General features: G+C 42.4%; 1 protein-coding gene across 1 annotated transcript in view; it reads right to left on the minus strand.

Annotated features, from left to right (window-relative positions):
- Positions 1–23,960, minus strand: part of UST (uronyl 2-sulfotransferase) — a 324,841-nt gene that overhangs the window by 181,875 nt on the left and 119,006 nt on the right. The window contains exon 2 of the mRNA XM_017505760.2: positions 8,917–8,960. Within this exon, the coding sequence (XP_017361249.1) occupies positions 8,917–8,960 (44 nt within the window). The remainder of the gene's footprint in view (positions 1–8,916; positions 8,961–23,960) is intronic.

Genomic DNA, 23,960 nt, shown 5'->3' on the forward strand with positions numbered 1-23,960 from the left:
TATTCACTACCACAAGAACAGTATGGAGGAAATCGTCCCCATGATTCAATTATCTCCCACCAGGTCCCTCCCACAACACTTGGGAATTACGGGAGCTACAATTCAAGATGAGATTTGGGTGAGGACACAGCCAAACCGTATCATATTGTTAACCATTAGGCTGAGAAGTCCCTGTAGATATAGGGACACCGTTTTTGAAAGAAAGCAGACTTCCTTACTGTTTTTCTTTGTTGTTCTCATGTCCCTCTGCTATGCTGCAATGGGACATCTCTCTTCAGTAACTTTGTTGTAAGTGAATTGTCACTGCGATCCTTTCCAAAGAAAGATGTGATGCAATGTAATATGTTTTTTATACAGAAAACAACACAACTTGAACAGTAGAAATAAATTTTAAATAGATGAAATTGGAGAGAATGTTGTAATAACATAGCTAAAAATATGAGAATGATGAGGAAAAATGAAGAAAGAAGGTTGGGGAAGAAACTTGAGTAGCACAGAAGGTTGGAAAAATCTTAAAAATGCACTGACAGTATCCTAATGATAAACTTCTAAAAATGGTTTCAAAACCCAATAATGCCTAAAAGGCATAATATTTAACAGTATCCTGGTAACTGAAGATATTAAACTCAATCCATTTGTATTGCTACCTGGGGCTGCTGTAACAAACTACCACAAACTTGGTGGCTTAAAACAACAGAAATGTACTGTCACAGTTTAGGTCAGAAATCTAAACAAGGTGTCTATGGGGCTGGCTCCTGCTTCGGGGTCCAGAGGGGAAACCTGCTTCATGCTTCTCTCCTGGTTGCTGGCTGCCAGCCATCCTTGGTGTGCCTTGGTCTGTGGCAGCATAACAGCATAATGCCAATCTGCCTCCATTGTCCCTATGGCATTCTCTTGTGGGTCTCTATCTCTGTGTCCAAATTTCCCTCTTCTTTTTTTTTTTTTTTTTTTTTTGAGAAGGAGTTTTGCTCTGTCGCCCAGGCTGGAGTGCAGTGGTGCAATCTCAGCTCACTGCAACCTCTGCCTCCCGGGTTCAAGCAATTCTCCTGCCTCAGCCTCCCGAGTAGCTGGGACTTCAGGTGCGTGCCACTATGCCCAGCTAATTTTATTTTGTATTTTCAGTACAGACAGTGTTTCACCATGTTAGCCAGGATGGTCTCAATCTTCTGATCTCATGATCCGCCGGCCTCAGCCTCCCAAAGTGCTGGGATTACAAGTGTGAATCACCACGCCTGGCCCCAATTTCCCTCTTATACAGACATCAATCATTGTCCACCCTACTCCATTATGATCTCATCTTCATCTGCAAAGAGCCTAATTACAAATAGGATCCCATTCACAGGTTCTGGGGTTAGGATTCAACATATCTTTTGGGGAAACACAAGTCAATCCATGACACCATTCAGAACTGGATTTGTGGCTGATCATTTCTTTCCTGCTCAACAATTATGTAGACACCATTGGTCTCCATTACCTAAGCTATCACCTTTTCTCTCTCTTTCCTGTTAAAGCCAAGCTCCTCAAAGCAGTTCATATTTCAGTTTCCCACCTACCACTCAAAACTCCAGCAGTGAGGCCCATCCCTTCTCATCCTTTCCATCCTAGGCTTTTTCTTGTAAGAGACAGAGTCTCACTCTGTCATCCAGGCTGGAGTGTGGTGGTGCAATCATAGCTCACTGCAACCTCCAACTCTCCGGGCTCAAGTGATCCTCCCACCTCAGCCTCCAAAAGTGCTGGGATTAGAGGCATAAGCCACAATGCCTGTCCCCATCCCAGATTATCTGATCTACTCAGACCCTCCTACTCAAGCTTCAGGACTCGCACCTGGAAAAAAGGTCAGGCTGAGCTTCCTGTGTTCGCCTTGTGTTGAGTGTGCATCCTTATCAAAGCACCCAGCAGCCCACTTAGTGTACTTACTGTACAAGTCTGTTTGCCAGCCTGTCCTTTGACTGGACTAAACTCATAGGGGGCAGAGACTATGCATTCTGTGGGATAGTCTTAGCACCCAGTACAGAGGCCAAGGCAAATTTGATGCATAGTAAACACTTGGATGAATGCATGGTGATCTGCATATAGTCATTTAGGCTTAAGAATCTATCAATCACAGAACCATGTGCTCTCAGTCTTTGATTCCATCAAACTTTATGATGCAACCAGATTATAAGCTGTTAGATGACAGAGATCATCTTCATTTTTTTTTTTTTTTTTTCAGACAGAGTCTTGCTCTGTTGCCAGGCTGGAGTGTAGTGGCAAGATCTAAGCTCACTGCAATCTCTGCCTCTCGGGTTCAGGTGATTCCCCTGCCTCAGCCTCCTAAGTAGCCGGGACTAAGGTGGGCACCACCACGCCTGGCTAATTTTTTGTATTTGAGTAGAGATGGGGCTTCACCATGTTGGCCAGGATGGTCTTGATCTCCTGACCTCATGATCTGCCTACCTCAGCCTCCCAAAGTGCTGCAATTACAGGTATGAGCAACTGTGCCCAGCCCATCGTCAATTTTTTAAATGTCTTCATGATCCCTTAGACTAAGTAGGCATTCAACAACTAATACTAAAGGGAAATTAGCTTCTGAAGGTGTGGGTAGGAAGAACTCACCTTTATTGAGCAATGGTTCATTGCCAGACACTGCAAAGCACTATACAATTATTATCTCAGTTCGTATTACTCCTCCTCATTCATTTGGAGATTGCTGGCTCAGCATAATAATTGTAAGCCTTCTTCTAATGAACCCATTTTACAACAGAATTTTAAATACTAATATTTTATATGCAAAAAATAACATTATTTTATATGTAAAAGTGACTTCATATACAAGTGTGGACATCAGTAATATACCTGAACCTCAATATACTATCAGTATCCACTGAGCTCACTTTAAGTTTTTTAGATTTTATGCATTTCAAGAAGTTCTAACTATTTGCATGGATTAATATTTTATAACTTCATTCTTTCTTAGAGATGTTCTAAAGAAAAAGAGAAAATGTACTTTTTTTAAAAAAAAGAAAGAGAATAAAACTCATTCTACCTTGCAACTACTGTATGGGTCCAGCAGACTGTTTAAGAAAATCTAAAATCCATTATGGAATCTTAGTGATTTTATTATTCCTATATCTTGAAACATTTTGCTATCTCATCATCTCAGGAATAATTACCCACCAGTTCTATATCAATTATTCCCAAATAAGCTTTAAAAAGACTAAAGTAATAGAAAAATATAAGACAACGGAATGGATTAGGACACTGCTGTTTAGTAGAATGTTTCTTGATGATGAAAATGTTCTATTGTTTCTTGTGCAATACGGTAGCCACTAGCTGCATATAGCTACAGAGAATTTTAAATGTGGCTAGTGTAATGGAGAAACTGAATTTTCATTTTTTAAATTGTAATTAATTTAGATTTAAATAGCTATCTGAGGCTAATAGCTACCATATTAAACAGGGCAGGCCTAGGGGAATGATTCATTAATGAAATAAATTGTCACTATTGCATCATCCTCCAGATTTCTTACTGTTTCCCAAAGTATTACATTTTCTTTTTGGAAGATCTAAAAGGAGAGTAGAGACACCACATTTGTAGTTTGTTTAAATTTTCATCGAATAGAGTGGAGCATTTAGAATTTTGCATTCTTGCCTATAATGACAAAAAGAAGAAAACTGACAGAAAGAGAGATTTCACAAATAATGGAAGCATCAGAGATGAATGCAAGCCATCAGACAATGGTACTGAAGACTCTAATGATGATGATAAAATTGATTATGGAAATACAACCTCAGACTCTGACTCTTCAGATGATGACATCATAGATTAATTTTCTTAAACTCTCGAAAAATATTGAATGAACAATATTTTACAAGGATTAAAAAAACATGCTATTCTTATATAGTCAATCATTCAATAGGAAGGATTCCTTCAAATAATATTTTGTGAAAAGAACCAGGACCATCTTGTTTAGCTAAATGAATGTGGGATGGTATTCTTTCACCTTTCCAAATTTGTACACCAAAATTTACTTCATATACAGTTTGAAAATGGTCAGGTGCTGAAGGCAGGTAAGTATACAAAGGTTACTATAAGAAAACGGATAAAGTAGGTGTGAAAAAATTCACTGCATTGATTTAAAAAAATGAAGTGTTAAATAGTAAATGGCAATGACTATTTTTTTCTGGCATACTGAAGGGTAAAATTTGTGTATTGTACTAATCAATGTACCAGATTGCTTATTTAAAAGTGCAAAAATTTATAAATAAGGTAGAAAATTATTGTATTTCTACTTGAATTAGTAATCTTGAAATGGCTAAAAACATGGGCGCCGGAGCTATATACACAGCCCTGGACTGGAATCCCAAGTCCAACGTTTGCTTAGTGTGTGACCTTTGGCAAGTTAGCCTGTCCCTCTAAGATCCAGTTCCTTCATTTGTAAAGTAAGCATTTAAAAATGACTTCCTCTCTGATATCATGTACAGAGATTAAATTTTGCATGCAAAGTGCTTAGCATAGTGCTTGGCACACAGGAAAAAACAGACACAGTATCAGCTATAGATATGGATGGTGATTATATTATCTTTGAGGTGCTTAGAAAACAGCTCTCCCCTTATCTATGGGATTTTGGAAGCGAATGTATGTGAAATGATATCCACATCCTATTTGTTAGCAACAGAACTTATCATTGCTGCTGCCTGCTGCTTGCACCAGCTACCCACGTCCCAGGTGAAGTGAAGCCAAGAAGGGAAAATATCAGCTTCTTGGGCTTGTGGACACTGCAGATAATGCTGCAGGGGACAGAGCACTGAAGCCTTTTCAACTCAACTTTAATTTTCCCTCACACCAGAAAATTTCTTTTTCTTATTTTTAGATCCAGCAGGTGTTACTTTAATGACCTCAAGCTATGCAGAAAAGTATAAGGCACTGGGTAAAAGCCTCCCCAAATCTCACCACTTGGAGAAAACACTATTACCATTTCCAGGCCTGTCACTGTAGAGGTATATGCAATTTTACAAAAAGAGATATCATGCTTTTGTTTTTGTGCTTCTGATTATCTTTCTGTTTCATTCGCTAGAGAACTCCATGCACATTCTTAATCACTGCTCTAACCTAAAACCACTGCATTCTGTGTACATACAAAGTGGTAGTAAAATGTGGCAACCGAAAGAAAATATTAACATCGACCTTCAAATAATGGCTTAGCTCAAACTGAGGTGAGCTGTGAGGTTCAAGCGGATTTTAAAAACAAGTGAAAATCAGACGCCTTTGTTTTTTTCTCATGAAAACATTGGAGAGAACGAGGACCTGGGCCCAGTATGTGCTGTGTGGCACACCCCATTCCCTAAATGGCTATTACTTGTGGAATGTGAAACTTGTGAAATTGAACTTCTAATAAAATGAGAACTCGCCTGTAACCTCAGTATATTTTCAGGGCTTAAAAATCTTATTCTGTCTAAATCTCAACTCTTTCAGTCTTGGCATCAAAAAGTTATTTTTGAGTGCTAAACAAATATGAAAAAGATGGGTCTGGATTGAGTCTTGCTTTTCCCTGCCAGGGTGAGGGTTCGCTCCAGAGGCTAGACATGTGTGAGTCCTTGTCCTCTGCGTGCTACCCTGTCCCTGGATAAGCCAGTGGTCTGTAGATCTAAACAACTGAGGCCCCGCCCCAGGGGACGCTTGAGGGACCTTTATCCGGAAGTCTGACCTCATCACTTATGGGATTCATTTCCACCCTGCCGGAAGCAATAAGACAGATGAGAAGATGTTCACAAACCAGTGTTACTTTTACCCATTGTTATATTCTTCTTATGGCTACTGCTTAGAAAATCAAGAGTGTTTTTGCTACTCCAACCCCAGTTAATGAAAATATACTGAAAGATTCTGTAAACTTCTGCTGATTTAAAAGGATTACGCTCCCAGTTTTCAAACTTCAGAAAGAGTTTATAAAACTGGGTTGACTCTAAAGGGGTCTGAATAATCTGCTATAACCTGATCATTTTTTGCGTATTCCAGGGAGCTTTAGTTATGGGGTGCAGGAGATGGGGGGAGTTAAAGAGCAGACTGCAGGGCAGCGGGAAGAGGCACAGCTAGGGAAGACCCTATGGGCGAAGGGGAAGTGAGGCCAGCAAACACTGAATCCAGACACTGACCCTCCCAGCAAAGAGGCAGGCAGGACAGACAACGTGGACATAGCAAAGCCAGCAGGAAAACCAAAGTGATGACTCAAGCTGGCCGCCAAGGAAAAAGTTCAAAAGGCAAGTTTGTAAAAAGGGGGTCTGGGTCTTCAGACCAGGTAAAACCCTGTTTATCAAGCCAGGAACAAAAAGCCATTGAGGAAAACAGCTGATGGGTGCCATTGGCAGAGCCACCTAATCCTGCTCCCTGACATCATGACAGGGCAGGGGGCTGTGGAGGGCTTCACCTGGCCCCTACCCGGGAGACAAAGGAAGTCACTGATGGGGACATCTACCAGACCTTCGGCACCATTTGTCTTTCCCCCTCTATTGTCCCTCCTAGGCAGGTGATTGGCCCCTCTAAAAACATTTTCACTAACAGAAAACTTACAATGGTGAGTCATGATTACATTAATAAATAAACTTTAGATAATAAGCCATATCACTCTTTCTAGGCTATCAACAGTGAAAACACCACCAAAAATGTCTAAGGAAATGGTTCTCTTTATATTCACGGCCTTTAGAACAATGGCTCTCAAATGTGAACCCCAGATTCACAGCGTCAGCATCATGTGGGAGCTTGAGAGAAATGCACATTCTTGGGTCCCACCCCAGACCCACTGAATCAGACATTCTGGGCCCAGCAATCTGTGTTTTAATAAGCCTCCAGGTACTTCTGATGGAAGCTAAAGTCTGAGAATACTGGCTTCGTGAAAAACCTGGGATGGAAGCCAGAAGACCTAATTCAGATTCCAGCTCTGGATTCCATGGTCTAATTCAGTGAAATTTAATGAATAGTCACGATGTGCCCCTGTGCATTGAGGCGAATGCAAGAATGTGAGGATATGAGATGAGTTAGACACGGTCCTTCTCCTGAGAGAGAACATAATCCTCTATATTCTTTTGCTCCTCTAGAATGGAGGCTATTTTTGTTGTTGTTGTTCTTGCTTTGTTTTGCATTTGTATTTCTACTGCCTGCAGCATCAGAGTCATTCAATAAACAGGTGGTGGATGAAGTGACAGAACCATTCAATGACTGTGATAAATACTGCTGTACCTCTCATCAATGATTTTAATGTTTCTGCAGTCAAGTTAATGCCAGCCACACTTGATTTACTGTTTATTGCATGTCAGTGTCAAGTGCTCATCAGACATCAGCTCATTCAATCATTTTAGGGGTCCTGTGCTATGGGCAGTATTTTTAGTCCTACCCTGCACATGAGAAACTGAGGCTCAAAATATTAAGTAGTTCATCCAATGTCACACAGCTAGAAAGTGGCAGCACCAGTGTTGAATCCAGAAATACCTTCTTCCAAAGTTCATGCTCATGAATGTGGTGGTCGTCTGACTTCGGGGCTGATTTGGTTTGGATCTGTATCCCCACCCAAATCTCATGTCTAATTACAATCCTGAGTGTTGGAGGGGCCCAGTGGGAGGTGACTGAATCATAGAGGTGGTTTCTCAGGGTTTAGCGCCATCCCCATTGGTGCTGTTGTGGTGATGGTGAGTTCCTGTGAGATTAGGTTGTTTAAAAGTATGTGGCACCTCCCCCGATCTCTCTTGCACCTTCTCTGGCCATGTAAGATGTGCCTGCTTCCCCTCTGCCTTCCACCATGATTGAAAGTTTCCTGAAGCCTCCCCAGAAGCTGAGCAGATGCCAGCATTATGCCTCTTGTATAGTCTGTGGAACTGTAAGCCAATTAAACCTCTTTTCTTTACAACTTACCCCATCTCGGGTATTTCTTTATAGCAATGCAGGAATGGACTAATACAGGAGTACATTTCCCCAAAGCCTCTAAGGTCGGTGGTTCATTATCTTCTCACCATGTATTTACAACTGCATTTTGTAGGCATCACCTTAAGCGGTCAAAGACTAAGAAAACCAAGTACGGGGAAAGCTAGAGTGCTTGCGTCTATGCTTTAGGGTTCCACAGGCCAGATAGAACATTCTTGAAGTAAGAATGACAGATAGGTGGTTGCCAACTTCTTATTTTGCCAAGTACAACCCCTTCCCAGGTACTGATCAACTATCCCCATCATTTCCTACAAGAAAAAAAAATTATGTCAAAAAAGTACCAGGAACATATGGTTAGAATAAAGGATAATTGATTGCATTGCATGTATTTTTTTTATATACAATGATCAATTTGTTCTAGTTTTCTCGTTTTTCAGTAGATTAGCATTTGGTTTTCACTGAGCTCAAGAAAGTAAACAGTGTTAGGGAAACTATACTAAAGGACCATTCTGCCCCTTAAGTCAGACAAAACTGCTTACAGGAAAAACAAAAGCAGACTCACAGGCCAGGCCAGGGCAGCCTTGAGGAGGTACTGGCAGAGCCTCAAGTGGAGTATCCCAACCCAGTTAGGCTGCAGAGAACAGGACAGATGTGATTCTAGCCCCAAAGCCCAAAGGCATGGGGAGGCCGGGTGTGGCAATCACACCGTGGGTCAGCATCGATGCCAAGGGAAATGAAAATAAGGTGCAAACAGGAGAAGCTGCCAGAGGTCTGAAGTCAGTCTCAGGCTCCAGTGCCTTGGCAGCTACAGCCACTGGTTCAACGATGGCTCCTTCTCCCTGTCATCTGGCCTATCTGCATGCTCTTCTGCTTCCTCCCTGTTAGAAGCTAAACATCAATTTCACATCTGTCATCTACCGTTTCTTGTGAATGATTCACGTCCAGGTGAGAACTGTTCCTGCTTGTTGGAGGCTGTAAGTATGATAAAAGGAAAAGGGAACTTATATCCCATGCAAAGACCTTACCTTACTAGGAGGTGGCCCATGGTCATCCAAGTAAGTGGAATTTCCTAGAAAATAAAAAAGTTGATGAATCAATTTTTTAAATCACAAGTGAATTTCGTGCAAAGTCATTGAAAATCAGCATTCTAGTTACACAGTATTTCTACTCAGACAACAGTGCCAAAGAAAAATAGGCAATTAATCACTGGTTTGACTGAATTTTGCTGGTATTACCATGTTTGATTAATAGTTTCAGCTGTTACAAGCATTCTACACACATGGATATGTATGCACACAAACATACCTAATACATGCAGTAACACGCACCATTATTCTTCACCCGATATCTGCTGAGTTTAGCTTAGACCATTGGTTCTCAAATGTTAGTGTACATCAGAATTACGGGTAGGGCTTGTTAAAACAAGATCGCCCAGCCCCACTCCGAGAACCTGCATTTCTAACCAGCTTCCAAATGATGTGGACGCTGCCAGTCCTGAACCCCACACTCTCTTTCCCTAGTTTGTCTTAAAATTGTCCATTTCTCTACTCTCCTCAGGCTAGCGTGCTTCCGGAGCTTGATCTGTCTTCTCTAATAGCCATTTACTGGCATGTGTGTATTCAGGGTGCATGGCTATTGTTTCCTGATGAATAAAAGACTTAGAGGGATTTGGAAGGGAATTAAAGTTTACTGACTTCCTTTCATGTAGCAAGTACTTTGCTAAGTGCTTTATAGGTATTTATTCAGTTAATGCAAATATCAGAGGTGGATTAGAAGTGCCCTCTTTTAACAGAGGAGAGAACAGAGGCCTGGAGAAACTCAGTAACCTGCGCACAGCCACGCAGCTGGTAGACTGCAGAGAGGAGAGGAGACTGGTTTTTCCAGAGCATGTTCAGGCATCTACCCATCTGAAAAGCCTACCTAGAGTCCTGCCATCTCAGGCTTTTGCGTGGGGCAGGCATGGTAAACAGTACCATCTGGAGACGTTTGATCACCTGGCGGAGCCAATGACTCAATCAGTATAATCAGAGGCGCCTACTCAAGATGGGGAGCTCTTGTGAGTCTAGAAAAAATCATCTCAACTCTTGTGAGTAGAGAAAAAGTAAAAATGACCAAATTTGTAAATGGAATGAAATGTAGAAAATCATGGAGCCATAAGAATACTTCTGGAGAACAGTAGATGATTGGGGAATAAGATCAGTGTCTTAGTTTGAGTGGATGAAAGGTGCTTTTGACAGTAGAGAGCAAAAATGACTTAAGAAACTGGACTAGAAAAGAGGAAGCAGAGCCTCGGCCAGGGACAGCTGAACTGGGGAAGCGTATCCAAACACAATAAATAAGCGGGTTCTGGCTTATAGGTTTTTCCATACTGAGTCACCAGCCATCCCTTTTTCTTTGTCATCTTCTGATTTATAGCCCACTTGGTGTCCACAATGGCCATTTGTATATAGTAAAGGGACATCGGGGTCCAGTTTTAGTGTACAAGACACTCAAACACAAACACCTGGCATGCCCATGATTGGGCTATTTTAGGACCCTTTTAAATGTGAACATGACGAACAATTTGTTAGACCTTAATTAACGTACTGAACTCCATCGAGAACGTGCATGAATAGATGTAAGGTCTATGTCAGACTTAGTAAAGAGGTTATATGTGTCAAAGAATTCAGAAAAATAGCTGCCTGTGCCTGGAGAACTATTTAGAAATACGCTACCATCATGCAGCTGGTGTGGCTGCCTGGAGCTCCCATCTGCTCAGCATGGGAATCTGTCTTCCCCAGGGGAAATGTGAGAAATCCCAACATACACCAGCATGTTCTCCAGGAATCAATCTCAAAGATCAAAGACAGCCTCAACAACTAAATATTTCTAAAATACTAAAGGTTTCCATAAGAACCAAAGTTCCTAAAAACTCCTAAAAAGAATGATTTAAATGCCTGACTGCTACCTCAAACTCCAGGCTCGATTACCTACTAACTCCTTAGCACCTCAGCTTGGATGTCTAAAGGCATCTCACATTTACCCTGTCCAAAACAGAACTCTACTTGCTCCAATTCCATTCTCCAAATTTCTGCCTCCCCTGTCTTCCTTATGGGGTTATACAATATACCCCTTCCCCTGAACATGGCCCATTTTTCAGGCCACACCCCAAGAGTCATTCTTGATCCCTCTTTTCCCCTATGCTGTAAATACCAACCCAGCGACAAGTCCTGCTGGCTTGGCCTTCAAAATGTAACTCAGATCTGATTACTCCTCACCAGCCCCTCTGGGCCATATGAGACATGCCCTGTGTCTCTATCACTAATTTCCTCTCCTACTCATATATCAACCAGAGAGATCTTTCAACCTTACCAATCAGATTATGGTAGGCTCTGCTTAAAATCAATTTCTCTACACACACACGAGTCAACTCCTTACCTTAGTCTGTAAGGCCCTGCATCCTTCAAGCCCCGTCCCCATCCACACACACCACCAGCCACCACAACCTTCTCTGTGGTTCACAGCACTCCAACCTCTTGTCAACAAGGGGCCTCTTGAACTAGCTCTATCCTGTTCCAGAAAAGCTCTTCCCCACCCTCTTCATTCAGTCTCTGTTCAAATGGAACTTCTTTATAGATGCCCACTCAGAATACCCTGTCTAAAACAGCACACTCATTTACTTGTTTGCTGTCTATCTCTTGCAGCTAGTGTGCAAGTTTTATGAGAACAGGGACTTGTGTGACCTGTTCATTGCTTTAGCTCCTAGAACAGTGCCTAGGTAGGTAGTCAGTATTCACTTAATGAACGAAATACCACATTCACTAACTCTTTACACCAAAATCTTAGCAATGGCTTGTAAGAAGAAAAATACTATTAGTGCATTAGCCCAGTTTGCTCCTTAGCCATAGGGTCTCCAGTTTTGTTTTGGTTTTCTTATTTTTGAGACGTGTCTCACTTTGTTGCCCAGGCTAGAGTACAGTGCTGCGATCTCAGCTCACTGCAACCTCCACCTCCGGGGTTCAAGCAATTCTCCTACCTCAGCCTCCCAAGTAGCTGGGATTACAGGTGCACATCACCATGCTCAGCTAATTTTGGGGGTATTTTTAGTAGGGACAGGGTTTCTCCATGCTGGCCAGGCTGGTCTTGAACTCCTGACCTCAGGCGATCTGCCCGCCTCAGCCTCCCTAAGTGCTGGGATTACAGGTGTGAGCCACCGCACCCGGCCCAATGCTTATAACAAGTGAACAAAAGTACTAATCATGAAGTTTTGGGGAAAAGACCTATCTCAGAGGACACAAATTGTGCAGAAGTCTGCCTCATCATTTAGCCCCTTACAACTCAATGCCATGACTTAGCTATCTGTATGATACTGGGTCATTTTCTTAACCTCTCTCTATCTCTCTCTTCTTGTGTAAATGAAGAGAATGATGGTATCCAGATCATAGCCATGGTGTGGGATTAAGTAGAATAATGCATATAGAGCACCTAAGTCAGGACCAAGCACCAAGAAAGGCCTTGATACAAGTATTGTCACTGTTATTATCATTGTCTATTCAATCTCAGTGGAAACAGGAAGTCCAGTTTGTAAAGCTTCTACATAGATGTGAAAAATACTCAACATAAGAACCAAAGTTTCTAAAAACTCCTAAAAAGAATGATTTAAACGCCTGATTCCTTCCTCAAACTCCAGGCTCAGGTACCTACTAACTCCTTAGCTCCTGAGCTTGGCAGGTCCAACAGCATCTCACACTTCCTTCCTGACCGTCCTTACTACCTTCCACCTGGTATTGGTCCGAGTCCTATAGCATCCCTTTGACTCAACAGTTAAATCCTTTGTTAGTTCTAAATGTGAGAAATACTGAAACTACAACAAGAGAACAGTGTATCACAGCAAAATGGTCAATTCTATCTCTTTCGTATTCAGTGACTTTTTAAGGACACTGGCTTCGTGGCTGTCTTAACAGTTATGTCTACACTAAATTCTTTCCCTGGTAGAGTTAAGCATTACCTCATAATTGAGAAGTGCTGATGTGCATGATGAAAGTTTCTAAGCTGGTAACAAAAGATGTGGCCAATGGGCAGCACTGGTTCTTTACCTCCCCAGTAGGCATTCTCTCACCTAGATAGTATTTACAGAGCACTTCCTATTATGTAGAAGGACCTAGAAACCAAATAAGAAGTGAAAATCTGATTTTTTTTGCCACTGAATTGTATAACAACATTTATTGAATGCTTACTACTTGCCAGGCACTTTATAAAGATGGTTCTGTCTAATCCTCACAAGCTCCCCTCCAGGTGATATAAGTTAAGCATCTTACCCATATCGCCAGTAAACACAGCAGAATTCAAATGCATATAGGCTGACTACTGTGGACACCTCCTGCTCCAGAAAATGCAAAAATATTTTAAGATAATTCGTCATTTTCTTTTTTTTTTTTTTTTGAGATGGAGTTTTGCTCTTGTTGCCCAGGCTGAAGTGCAATGGCACGATCTCGGCTCACCGCAACCTCCACCTCCTGGGTTCAGGCAATTCTCCTGCCTCAGCCTCCTGAATAGCTGGGATTACAGGCACGCACCACCATGCCCAGCTAATTTTTTGTATTTTTAGTAGAGACGGGGTTTCACTATGTTGACCAGGATGGTCTCGATCTCTTGACCTCGTGATCCGCCTGCCTCGGCCTCCCAAAGTGCTGGGAGATAATTCGTCATTTTCTTATTTCTTTCCCCTTCTTTCTTTCCTCTCCCCCTTTATCTTCCTCCTCCCCCCATTCCTTCACTGTAGACTTTCATAATCAGATGGCACATATGACAGAAATTAGACAACTCTTTTTTTTTTTTTTTGAGATGGAGTTTTGCTCTTGTTGCCCAGGCTGGAGTGCAATGGCGCAATCTCGGCTTACTGCAACCTCTGTCTTCTGGGTTCAAGTGATTCTCCTGCCTCAGCCTCCCAAGTAGCTGGGATTACAGGCACCTGCCACCATGCCCAGCTGATTTTTGTATTTTTAGTAATGACGGGGTTTCAACAGGTTGGCTAGGCTAATCTCAAACTCCTGACCTCAGGTGATCCACCCATCTCAGCCTCCCAAAGTGCTTGGATTGCAAGTGTGAGCCACTGTGCCCAACCAGAAATGAGACAACTCTCCTTAATGCTTCTTTCTTTAATGCACAGAATGGGGATTCTCAATGTTGGCACCTGGACCGTGGGCCCTATTACCTCAGTTATCTCACCAGCAAATCACCATGCTGCCACGGGTTCTTAGAACACAGAGGCTATACATTCTTTGCCCTAATAAGAGAGGTGTAAAAAGGTGAAAAGAAAAGTAGCATAGACACAAGGTATTTCTTTAGCAGAACACGGCGACTTTTTCTTCTTCTAGAGTATAACTATTTTATTATTTGATATTTAGGTAGAGCTTTTCATCCTAGGATTTTACGCTTTCATCAGAGTGCAAAGTCAACAAAACTGTCAGAATTTTTTAAAATGGAGTTGGTAACTTGCACCCTGTGGAGATCAAAGGATGAGTGCTGTTATCAAAACGAGCTTTCCTGGAGAGGCTCCCAGGCATCAAAGGAGTTTCTGGCTGCTCTGCCTTGTCAAGGAGCCTATGGTGGATGTTAAGATGTGGGAATGGAAGGGCAGATGCCAACACTCCAGGCCTTTGAGCATGGAGCTCGAAATCTAAATTCAGGAAAGGGAAGAAAAAGTGGAAGTGGGCTGGCAAGGATCTGGACCAAGACAGAGGACAAGCATGCTCCTGACACCCTCCTCCACGTGTCCTGTGTGCACCCACCCAGGACACCCCAGGCTCAGATCAAGATGGCAGCACTCTGCCAGGCAGGACATTCTTATTTTCAGAGGCCTCTAGGGATAAATCATTCCATTTATTTCTGGAAAGTAACCTATACCTTTAGAGTTTTGATTCCAGCCTTGTTTTCATGGCTCAAGTCCCTCAATTGGAGATCACGAATTAGTGTCTTGTCAAGCCGGAAAAACTTGGCACATTTCCATTCCTATCATCAACCAAACTTTCTGGGTCACCTAACTGCCAAGAAGTCACCAGTGAGGGCTGGCCATAGACCTTACCCTCTTAGAGGCCTCTCAGGTAAGTGGAGGAGATGAAGGGTGGCTTTGAAGCCTTACTCCATCCCTGAGAACCCCACCTGCTCTTCTATACCTTGCGGCTGGTGGAGGTTGCATGACTCTATACATTTATAGAACAATACACCAAACCGACGACAATGTTAACACATTTATAATATTATTATGGTATTCTTCTATAGTATCTTTATAGTATTCTTCTATAAATGTGTTAACACTGAAACCAACAACACTACACTAATGATTTAACATGTTTTTAAAATGACCTGACTAGAACGCAAGTGATCTTAGACTTTGCAATCAGCTAAATTACAGCACCATCAAAATTTCACCTTACCCATCTAGCCCTTCACGATGGGGCCCTCCCAGGGAGGCTGTAAATGTAACATGAGGGATCACCATGCAAAGGCGCAAAGGCATTAAATCCAAGTAGCAGGAGTTTGTCTGTGCACTTGGAGGACTTCATTTCTACTACTAGAGTCTCTGCATGGCAGTATGTTGTTAAGGTCTCTCTATTTTGGTGGATTTATAAACTATTTTGAGCAAAGATGCATTTCAAGAAACTCATGTGAAGTCTGATTCTAGGAATTAGGAGGCCAGGATTTGTAACTCAGAATCTGAAGATCACTGTTTACTGTATGACACCTGGGTCTCAGCTGGCGTAAGTTTTCTATGACAAGACAATGGATATGAAAAATCAAATATCTGGCCGGGTGCAGTGGCTCATGCCTTTAATCCCAGCACTTTGGGAAGCTGAGATGGGTGGATCACCTGAGGTCAGGAGTTTGACACCAGCCTGGCCAACATGGTGAAATCCCATGTCTACTAAAAATATAAAAATTAGCTGAGACTGGTGGTGGGTACCTGTAATCCCAGCTACTCAGGCGGCTGAGGTGGGAGAATCACTTGAACCCAGGAGGCAGAGGATGCAGTAAGCCAAGATTGTGCCACTGCACTGCAGCCTGGGTGACAGAACAAGACCCTGTCAAAAAGTCAAAAAGGGGAGAGAAGGGGAAGGGAGTGAAGGGAAGGGAAGGGGAGCGGATGGGATGAGATAGGAGGGGAGGGAAGGGGAGGGAAGGGAAGGGGTCAGATTTTTGTGTTTCTGCACCTAGACAAACAGGTTACATTTCACCTTTGTAGTAGAGAATGCCCCAAGAAACGTGACTCCACTCTGAGTACATTGCTGTACCCCCCAAAGCTTTTCATGTACTCATCTGTAAAAATGAAATAAGCTGACAGGTTATTGTAAGGAATTCATGAGAATAATTTTGTTCTAAGAAAAACGCTCAGAACGCCAGCACATGCTAGGCACCTAGCACGTGTTCACTAGCAGTACTAGTTGTACTACTAGGAGCGGCAGTAGCAGGTCTAGAGCCACCTTCACTCCCTCTCCATCTTCTCACTTAAGGTTTTCAGCCCTCCCTGCATATTCTACTTGCCTGCTTTTAAGAAATGTTCTGTCAAGGCCCAGCCTTAGCGATTCTGATTTTAATTATTCTGGGACAAGTCCATGGTATTTGGTATTTTTAAAGTTCCTCACGTAATTCTACTGTCTAGCCAAGGTTGAGAGCCACTGAGCTGCAAAACACAAATTCATGTACTTCATAATTCAGGCTGAATCCCACTTTCCAGAAGTAAAATATAACAGATCTTACTGAGGCTCATTTTCATCTCCGGTCACCACCATCATTTCCGGTGGGAGATTATACAACACGAGCTTCTTGTCGAAAGAAAATGCTGATGGAGTGTGGATGATCACAGAACTCCCAGCGACAGGGGAGCTGACCAAGCAGTTGTGGTCAGCACCTGCTCCGGGGGGTGCAAAGAAATTAGAAAGGGCCAGGCCCAGCTCATAGGCTGCCTGGGAGTGGGCTGAGACAGGGCACCTCTGAGCATAGAGCTTATCCCCTAAACCATATTGGAGCCTCAACCTTTCTGGGGCCCTAAAAATCTTTTCAGAAATAATTTTCAGAGCTTACAATTTCAGAACATACAGTTCCTGCAAACAATGTATTGTTCTGCTGACCCTTTTGTTTCATGGGTAAAAAGAGGAGTTAAGAGCATCACCCTCAATCTGTCCAGAGTTCTCTGGGCCCCACTTGACTTAAACCACCAGGGGATAGTCTATTAGTCCTGGAGACACACATGATCCCCCCACTCACACATGATCCCCTCACATATGATCCCAATATTCACACATGATCCCCCCACTCACACATGATCCCCTCACTCACACACGATCCTCGCACTCACGATCCCCACTCATACACGATCCTCGCACTCACACATGATCCCCACACTCATACATGGTCCCCCACACACTTCGTGGGCCCCCAGGATCCAAAAGTAAGGGCTCTGGAAAATCTGAAGCAAAGACATCCTCTGGTCTCATTCCTGAAAGGCACCCCCCTTCTTTCCAGGCTGTCAGAGTGGGATGGAGAGGAGATAATGAAACGTAGTCAGCACAGAAGAGTTCAATGCCATGCCAATGTGAATTCAATAGAGAACGACAACAACAAAACAAATAAAGAAGGAATTGTTAGAATTGCTGACAAGGGAAAGGACTATTGAATGATCAGGGTGCCATGTATTTTAAACAGTCACAATCACACATATGTAACGCGATAGTGAAAAGGAGCCAAAGAGGAATCACTTAATGGATTCAGTAGAACTGACTAGTGACAAAGAACATGGCCCAGGGGTTGTAGAGTCAGTTCTGTAGGCTCCAGAGCCAAATGACCTGGGTTCAAATCTCAGACATGCCCTCTACTAGCCAAGAGACTTTGGAAATACCACTTAATTTTCCTGATGTTTAATGACCCCATTTACAACTTGAGGACATTAAGTCACAGAGTTAAGATAATTAAATATATTGATATAATTTGGATGTCCCCTCCAAATCTCATGTTGAGCTGTAATCCTTAGTGTTGGAGGCAGGGCCTGGTGGGAGGTGTTTACGTCATGGGGGCGGATTCCTCATGGCTTGGTGCTGTCCTTGTGGTAGTAAGTTCCTGCAAGATCTGATTGTTTACAGGGTGTAGCACCTCGCCAACTCTCTCTCTCGCTCCCACTCCTGTCCAGTCTTGTGAGACCCCTGTTCCCCCTTTGCCTTCTGGCATGCATGTAAGCTTCCTGAGGCCTCCTGAGAAGCAGATGGCAGCACCATGCTTCCTGTACAGCCTGCAGAGCCATGAACCAATTAAACCTCCTTCTTTATAAATTACCTAGTCTCCAGTATTTCTTTATAGCAATGCAAGAATGGCTTAATACATATATCTAATGTAAACTTAAAGTCAAATGTAAATTAGATGTATTAAATGTGTATAGGACTATCACACTGCCTGTCCAGGATATAGAAAATGCTTGATAAATGATCGCTACTTCCACATCTTATATTACCAAATTTTATCAGTTATATTTCCTTTTTTGTTTGTTTGCTTTTTTGAGAGGAGTCTCGCTCTTGTAGCTGAAGCTGGAGTGCAGTGGCATGATCTCGGCTCACTGCAACTTTTGCCTCCCCAGGTTCAAGTCATTCTCCTGCCCCAGCCTCCCAAGTATCTGGGACTACAGACGACTGCCACCACACCCAGCTGATTTTGTATTTTTAGTAGAGATGGGGTTTCACTGTGCTGGTCAGGCTGGCTTCAAACTCTCTGACTTCAGGTGATCTGCCCACCTCAACCTTCCAAAGTGCTAGGATTACAGGTGTCAGCCACCGTGCCCAGCCAGTTATATTTAGTTATAATTCTATTTATTATTCAGAAAATCAGAAGGAATCCTGAGGACAGGGAATAGTTTATTGTATAAAGGACAATATCAATGTAAAATAATTATTTGATATTTCCTATTACTTTCCAATATTATCTTGATATATCTTCTAAAATACACACACACACACACACACACACACACACACACGCAAATTCCAATGATCTGAACTACCTTTAACAATGTGCAAATGAACTTCCAGAACCTCAGGGGCTATAATTTATTCTTGACTCTGAAGGCTTGCATTAGCAGATCTATTTTAGTCTGAATTATTCCCTGAAGAATACAATGTTTTAATTCTAAATCACCTTATGGAAACCATAATATGCATTAGTGTCAATGTCAAAGAAGCTGCCTTGACACTGTGTCAATTTTGATCAAACACAGGCAATTCTTTCCAGAATCTTTCTTCAACAGGTCCTTTTCAAATCATAATCACAAGTCATTTAAATCCTTTCCCTTTTATTCAGAACGAGCCATTTCCCACAGGATTCTGGTTACCTACAACACGATCAAGTGGCAGCATCTCGCCCCGGAGTCCAGGCCTTGATAAGACACTGTTAATGAAGGAGTCACTGTGGAGCGCAATGCTGCAATCACAGCTTTGTCCCTGCCAAAAAATTATGCTAATGCCACACTTTCCACTGTTAAACCATGGGTTGCGTTTCCCTAAGAGGTAGCTGTCAGCACACACCAGCCGTTGCTAACAATGAGGAGTCTGTGTGCTGCGTAAATGTCTCCAGCAGCTCATGGCTTATAATTAACACAGCCCCAAAACACTGTGATGAAGGAAAATTGCTGGCACAGCTTTATTTAAGCCATAATAAAATTATTTTCCACAGAATTAAAACAAATGGCTTTATTAACAATCAATATTTAAATATTTTTACAACAATATCTGCTTAAAAAAACCTTGAATGCTCACCCGACTGGTTAACAAAGGCAAACATATCCTGAAAATATTTTCTTGATCTTAAATGTGAAAAATGGGCATTCCAGACACTGAAAAATAATATCCTAATTAAAATGCTATCAATTAAGATATATAAAGTCATTCCATTTCTAATTAAACTTAAAAAGCAAATTGATGCTCTTTCCTTATTATTTCAGGCTCAAAAACACTGCTTTGTTTTATAACACATCTTTTTTTCCCATTAAATCTGAATATACATTTTAGGATGTCAAGGGTAAATTTGTAGAAGGAAATTACTTTCTGAATCAAATGATCAGTGCACTGCTATAACAACAACCTAAATATAAATATGTGCAATTTCCACATTAGCTCAGGAATTCATCACAATATTATATGATCTTATGCAGGTAGAAATGGAGTATCAAAGAGAGATGGAATCACATAAAGTTTCTGTTTCATTCCAACTGAAGTCATTGCTGCAGTCAACTGATCCCACCTGTGGAACTCCAGTGCACCTGCTAATGCAGCAACCCCAGCCCTGCACATGCCAAGTCTCTAACTAGCAGCCGGGTAGGTCCTTTTCCATCAGGACCTAGACATCATGTGGCTGCCAAGATGGCTGACACTTTCCATCATGCGCTTATTGTATGAAGCACCCCGATAAGTGCAGTGCAAGGTAAGGTGAAGATGACTAAGAATCTACCCTGGGAAAGAAAACAAGACAAGGCTGAAAACATCAGCATCCTCATTCTCACCATCAGTGGTCAACGCTGATGCGGTGCTCAGCACTGTGCAAAGCACTCTCCAGACCTCATTCTATGGCTACCTAGGAGGCAGGAGCCCCAGTTTACAGCAGAAGCAGCTCAGGAAGGTGAAGAGACCTGCACCCTGTCAGGCAGCTAAGCAGCAGGAGCTCCAGGATTTGACACCAGCAGCCTGACTCTGAAGCCCTGTTGCACACCCACACAGTTGCCGCCTTGCTCAGATTTCAGATTTCCATCTGGGAGCCACAGCAGGCTTTTGAGATCTTCATCCCTTTGAGGCTGATCTGTCTAGGTGCTGCTCTGGGATGGCCTAAGCGGAGTGGGGTCTTAGCTCTGTGAGCAACATCCAGCACACCCCAGCTAGACGTGTACTTTAGGCAGGGTGTCCCCCGCCCATCGAGGACAAAGGGCTGCAGAAGAGCCTCACTCACGGAACCCGAGGAGCCTGCACAGTGCTCAGCGGGGTGATAATAGCGGGTGGACAGGTACAAGTGAGACGGGAAGCTTCATCTCAGCAGCCACTCAGAGCCTCTGCTTCCAGCTGATGTGTCCTTTTCCCGCTCCCGGTTAGCTACAAGATGGCTACTCTGCAAGGGTGTACCCATTCCACAGAGTCACCATTACTTTGAAATATTTGATATAAAAAGTGATCTTGGATTAGAAATCCATTCACATTATTGCAAGAAATTTCAGCATTATATTTGTCAGCATCAAAAAAAGAAACTCTGTTTGATACTTTAAATGTAATTTCAGCTGACGGGAATTTTTGAAGGGCAGTTGTGATCAGCTGAACAATGATTCCCCCACCCCAACGTTGTCCTCATCTCCAAACTCCGTGAGTCTGTTACTTTATGTGGCAAAAGAGACCACAAGTCAAAGAATGCTGGCAGCTTCCAGGATGCTGGATGATCCTGGATTACTTAGGAGAACCAATGTCATCACAGTGTCCTAGTCAGAGCCAGGCAAGACGGTCAGAGTGGGAGGAGGAGGTGTGACAGAGTGATGTGCTTTGCAGATGGAGGAAGGGGCCACAAGCCAGGGAATGCAGACAGCTTCAAGGAGCTGGAAAAGGCAAGAAAACAAATTCTTGCCTAGAACCTCCAGAAGAAACACAGCCCTGCTGACATCTTAATTCAAGCCTGTTCAAACCCAGTTCAGACAAACTGTAAGATAATTATTTTGTGTTATTTTAAGCCACTACCTTGATGGTAATTTGTTATGGCAGCAATAGGAAGTTAATAGTTGAGTAAATGATTTTTTATTTCTTGTCACCGCTTTATATGAACAAAATTTCTTGTAAGTGGTGACTCTCTCAAGAATTTGAAGAAATATTTTTCCAAAAGGTTCATCCAAGAACTGAATGAAGCATTTCAAGTTTGAAATCCGAAGACAGGTTATCACTCTCAATTATCAACTGATAAATTTTTAATTTGGAGGCTTCCCACAACTTCAAAATGTAATATCTTCCCTAATATTTGTATTTTGTTTTATCAATAATTACATAATAAAATATGGTGAAGGTTTTCATCAAGCCTCACATAGACACTATCATCTCATCAGTTTACTTCAGCATACCATCAAAATATTATCATTTTTAAGTATTCCATGATTTGAAAAGTTTTGATGCATTGCTTTGCTTAATAAATATATAGAACATCAACAAATAGAGTGCTGTCTTTGAAAGGGGGCTTTAGTCCAGCCAAATTGCCATTGCGCTAAGCCCATATTCTTTCTAGCTTTGTTGCCAGAGTCAACACAGGTTGCCTGCCCCACAAGTGCGTACATGCATGCACGTGCACACACACATGATTCCAGAACAGAAAAATCACCACAGATATCATATAGTACATCACCTCAAGTTACAGAGGAAATAACCGAAGCAATGAGAAGTTTAGTAATTCAGCTAAGACGCATGGCTGGTTAGTAGTGAAGGTTAGAACAGCCTGGGGTGCTTGCTCACTCCACAGCATGACAACCTCACTACCTGCCGTTTTTGACCCTAAGTGTTCCCAATTTTCAAGCTTGATCACCTAGCTTACTCTCCAAACTTGAATTGGAATAAGTGGATTTTTCTTATGTAATGAAATTCTTTCCCTAATGACATATATATATCCTCATTGAGAGAACTTTTCTTAAAAGCTTCAAGCATTGAAGTCAGTTCCCAGATGTGATACTCCAAGTGTCCTGCACATGGCCTCAGGGAGTTTACAGCCTCCCAGGGTTACTACACGAATGGAGATGTTCATGTTTTAGCATGTTTGTTGAAAAGAAGGAATACTTGTGAACATCCATCTCAGTAAATGACTCAAACACATAGGAGACCAGGCCTGGGCAGCAATGTGAGTGAAACACTAGCTGTCTGGGAAAGGATAGAGGGAGTGTGACAGGTGATGGGCAGAAATCAGGCAGGACAGTCACTACTGCACCCATCTAAGATTTACTGAAAATCTAATTACTGCATGCTGGGCATGGCGCTGGATCGTGGGGATACCGTTGTAGTTCGGACTGCTGTCACAAATTGCCACAGACTAGGTGGCTTAAATAGCAAGCATTTATTTCTCATAATTCTGGAGGCAGGAAGTCTAAGTGCAGGGTGCTGGCATGGTCAAGTTCTGGTAAGAGCCCTCATCCTGCCTGTGTCCCCACATGAGAGAGAGAGAGAGAAAGAGACAGAGAGAGACAGAATGCTCTGCTGTCTCCTTCTTCCTTATAAGGTCCCCAATCCCATCATGGCGGCCCCACACTGAAACCTAATCACCTCCCAAGGGCCCCACCTCCAAATATTGTCACAATGGGGGTTAGGGTTTCAATAGATAGATTTTAGAGGGACACAACCATTGAGTCCACGGCACTGTCCCTTAGAAGTCTGCAGTAAAAAGATGTGACAGACGTTAAACAAAGGATGATAAAATAAGTATTGATTTATGATTGTGATGAGTCTTACAAAGAGTAAATACAGAGCGGTGTGTTCAAAATGGAACAACAGAGGCCTTGAACTCCAGGAAGTGCAGGAGTGAGGGTGAGAGCACCCCAGAAGATGGAGGTCAGCCTGTGCTGGGCTCCAGGTCAGGAGGGAACAGGCCGCTGTGAGTAACCAAGAAAAAAATGGAGTGAATGCATCCCATGGTAGAGTCAGGCACAGCCAACGAGAATGAAGACACAACATACCAGAATCTCTGGGACACATTTAAAGCAGTCTCTAGAGGAAAATATATAGCAATAAGTGCCCACATGAGGAGCAAGGAGAGATCAAAAATTGACACCCTATCGTCAAAACTGAAAGAGCTAGAGGAGCAAGATCAAAAAACCTCAAAGTCTAGCAGAAGACAAGAAATAGCTAAGATCAGAGTAGAACTGAAGAAGATGGAGACACAAAAACCCTTCAAAAAATCAATAAATCCAGGAGCTGGTTTTTTGAAAAGATCAACAAAATAGACAGACCACTAGCCAGATTAATAAAAAAGAAAAGAGAGAGTAACCACATTGATGCCATAAAAAACGATAAAGGGGATATCACCACAGATTCCACAGAAATTCAAACCA

The sequence above is a fragment of the Cebus imitator genome, unplaced genomic scaffold (genome assembly GCF_001604975.1).
Source record: "Cebus imitator isolate Cc_AM_T3 unplaced genomic scaffold, Cebus_imitator-1.0 Scaffold341, whole genome shotgun sequence".
NCBI classification, from domain to species: domain Eukaryota; kingdom Metazoa; phylum Chordata; class Mammalia; order Primates; family Cebidae; genus Cebus; species Cebus imitator.